We start from the raw sequence: 3,259 nt of genomic DNA, 5'->3' as shown, positions 1-3,259 counted from the left end.
GTCAGCCCCTGTGGCCCGTACAGCGGGTCAGCCGCCGTGTTGATGTAGGACAGGAACGAGCCCGCGCTGTCAAACACCTGCAGGACGTGCACACGGCTGTCCCCAGTGGCCCCATGGCCCAGGGACCCCCAGCCCCAATGGCCTCTGGCAACTCTAAGCCCAGGCACCCCCAGCCCTGATAGCCCCCAGACCTGCAGGATGCATTCCCTGGGGGGGGGGGGCATGTGGTCAAGATCCCTCCTTGGTCTATTCCAGTTAACCCAAGACCCATCTCAGTTGCTCCCAGTTGACTCCAGCTGCTCACAGTTGACCCTAGACCCCTCCCAGTTGACTGTAGACCCTGCACAGCCTCTTCTCAATTGACCCAAGATCCTTTTCAGTTGCTCCCACTCAAACCCAGTTGCTTCCTGGTTCCCTCCAGGTGCCCCACAGCCTCTCACAGTAGATCATGTGGGCTGGGGGGGTCAGGGATGGGATGGGGAAGGGCCAATGCTGGGCCTCCTGTTGCTGCAGTGGGGGTATGTATGCAGCTAGAGGTGTGGGTGCAGGTGTGTGTGCATGTACAGGGACATGTGTGGGTACAGGTGTGTGCACAGGTACAGCTGTGCAGGCACAGATACAGGTGTGCAGGCACAGGTGAATGTGCAGGTATGGGTGTGTCTGTGCAGGTACGGGGGTGCCTGTGCAGGTACAGGTGCCTGTGCAGGTACGGGGGTGCCTGTGCAGGTACGGGGGTGTCTGTGCACGTATGGGTGTGCCTGTGCAGGTACAGGTGTCTGTGCAGGTATGGGTGTGCCTGTGCAGGTACGGGGGTGGTACCTGGATGCGGCTGTTGCCCCAGTCGGCCACGATGATGTTGCCATTGCCATCCACAGCCACCCCTGTGGGAGCGTTGAACTGCCCGTTGCCCTCCCCATGCGACCCGAACTTGAACAGGAACTCGCCCTCTGCGTTGTACACCTGGTGGGCACAGAGGGGACAGTACATGGGAGTCATGGGGGGTCACTGCAGCCCCCCAGCCCCAATAGCACCGGGGGACCGCAGCACCTGCCGGTGGCTGCGCTCACCTTCACAGAGTGGTTGTGGAAGTCGGTCACCACGATCTCATTCTTGTTGTTGACAGCCACAAAATGGGGTCCTGGGGAGACAAAGGGGGCTCAGCCCAAATGGGACACAGGGAACTCATCCCCAAGACTGTGGGGCTCATCCCCAGGACTGGGGGGCTCAGCCCTGAGGGGAACAGAGGGGTTCAGCTCTGGCCCCATGGCAGGACCAGGATGGACCCAGAGCCCTGAAGCATGGACAGAGCCCAGAATTCAGAGCCCCCAGGATGGAGCCACTGCCGAAATCTGAGCCCAGAGCCCCGGCCCAGAACCTGTATCCAGAACCAAACCCAGTGCCCCAACCTAGGCCACTGAGGTCGGAACCCAGACCCAAACCCAGAACTGAGCCCACAACCTGGAATCACATCCCAGGCTGGGAACCAGAACCAAACCCTGAACCCAGAGTCTGGGATCTCAGTCCCGAACCAGAACCCAGAGACAGAACCTGGAACTGGATTGCCAGGCCAGAGCACTGAACCTGGTGCTGGACCCAGAATCTGGCCCCCTATCCAGCCCCAAAACTCAGACCAGATCTCAGAACAAGTCCTGAGCCCAGAACCTGAACCCACAGCTCAGAACTGGATCCACAAAGCCAGTCTAGAACTGGAGCCTGGACCTGTCCCCCAGCCTCAGGCCATTCTTAGGGGTCCCAGCGCCACCAGCTGCCCCAGCGATGTGGGACACGCAGTCCTGCTTGCCCCGTCTCTGGGAGCCCGAGGCCTCACAGCCGGGGGTCCCAGGGATACCTGCGAACTGGCGCTCGGCAGTGCCGCGGGAGCCGAAGCGTGCCACCAGCTTCCCATTGGGCTGGAAGATGAAGACGCAGCAAGCCTTGTTGTCCACCACGATGATGTGCCCATTGCGGTCCACGGCGACGCCCTTGGGGCCCATCAGCCGCCCCGCGCCCAGCTTTGTCTGAGGGGGACAGAGGGTCAGGGTGGCAGGTGCTGTGGACTCCCCACCCCACAGCCCCCCCCTCAGACCCCTGCATCCCTGCTTTCCCTCACCTTGAACTTGCCCTCAGGTGAGAACACGCTGACCCAGCGGTTGTCGTAGTCGGCCACGATGATGTCACCATTGGTGTCCACTGAGACCCCTGTGGGGCGCTGGAGCTGCCCTGGGGAGCGACCCCGCACCCCGAAACGCAGCCGGAACTGCCCCTCATTACTGAACACCTGGGAGGGCAGCAGGGTCAGGGGAATCAGGGGCAACACCCCCACACCTTGAAATGCAGCCAGAACTGCCCCTCATTGGGGAACAACTGCTGGGGCCAGGAGGGAGCAGGCCGAGTCAGTGAGGGTCCTGAGAGAGCTCAGGGATCCAAGGAGGGGACCATACTTGCACACACTGGTTACTGTTGATGGGGTCAGTGGGGTCATGGGGATCCAGGGTTACCCAGAGGGGTCAGTGGGGGGTGCCAGGGGTCCATACCTGCATGCACTGGTCGCTGTCAGGGTCAGTGGGGGGTCAACAAGAGTCAGTGGGGATCGTGGGGGGTTTTGGAGGTCCCAAGGGTGTCCATACCTGAACACACTGGTTGTTGCTGTCGGCCACGACGATGCGGCCGGCGCTGGACGTGGAGATCCCCTGCAGGTTGGTGAACTCGCCCTTCTCCCGGCCACGGCTGCCTGCAGGCACCAGTCAGGGGGGCACAGGGGTCCCAGGAGACCACTCACCACCCCAGTAAACCCCTGCCCCCCCTGGGGCCCTCCACCACCCCAGGGACCCCACCACCACCCCAGGAAGCCATGGGGAGCCGAGACCCCACCCCTATGGCTGTGGGGAGCCCTAACAACCCCCCATCATCCCAAGGCGCCCCCACTGCCCCAGGACCCCCGCGCCCTCTGCTCACCGACACGAAAGATGAGCTCGTCCTCAATGGGGTTCTCCTTGCGCTTGGCGCTGCCGTACAGGCTGGGGGGGCGGCGCAGGGCCTTCTGCCGCACGTGCCCCCCTCCTGGGGACTTGACGCGGCGCTTGGCCTCCTCGGGGGACGGGGGCACATCGCTGGGGCGCAGGACCCGCGCGCGGAAGGGGGAGCCGCGCACGGGCTGCCCGTAGAGCAGAATGGACAGCACAAAGTCACCCTCAGCACGTGGCGTGTACACCAGCTCGTAGGTGCCATTGCGGTTGTCCTGCACCTCGGCCTCGGCTGC

General features: G+C 63.2%; 1 protein-coding gene across 1 annotated transcript in view; it reads right to left on the bottom strand.

The window, feature by feature from the left end:
* Positions 1-3,259, bottom strand: part of TRIM3 (tripartite motif containing 3) — a 9,286-nt gene that overhangs the window by 1,815 nt on the left and 4,212 nt on the right. The window contains exons 7-13 of the mRNA XM_008643249.2: positions 2,956-3,255; positions 2,628-2,731; positions 2,111-2,278; positions 1,850-2,018; positions 1,068-1,138; positions 820-960; positions 5-77 (exon numbers count right to left, since the gene is read on the bottom strand). Of these exons, the coding sequence (XP_008641471.1) occupies positions 5-77; positions 820-960; positions 1,068-1,138; positions 1,850-2,018; positions 2,111-2,278; positions 2,628-2,731; positions 2,956-3,255 (1,026 nt within the window). The remainder of the gene's footprint in view (positions 1-4; positions 78-819; positions 961-1,067; positions 1,139-1,849; positions 2,019-2,110; positions 2,279-2,627; positions 2,732-2,955; positions 3,256-3,259) is intronic.

Source organism: Corvus brachyrhynchos, unplaced genomic scaffold (assembly GCF_000691975.1).
Source record: "Corvus brachyrhynchos isolate BGI_N302 unplaced genomic scaffold, ASM69197v1 scaffold511, whole genome shotgun sequence".
Lineage (NCBI taxonomy): Eukaryota > Metazoa > Chordata > Aves > Passeriformes > Corvidae > Corvus > Corvus brachyrhynchos.
Note: the sequence above shows the minus strand (reverse complement) of the source record. Positions and strands in the feature narration are given on the sequence as shown.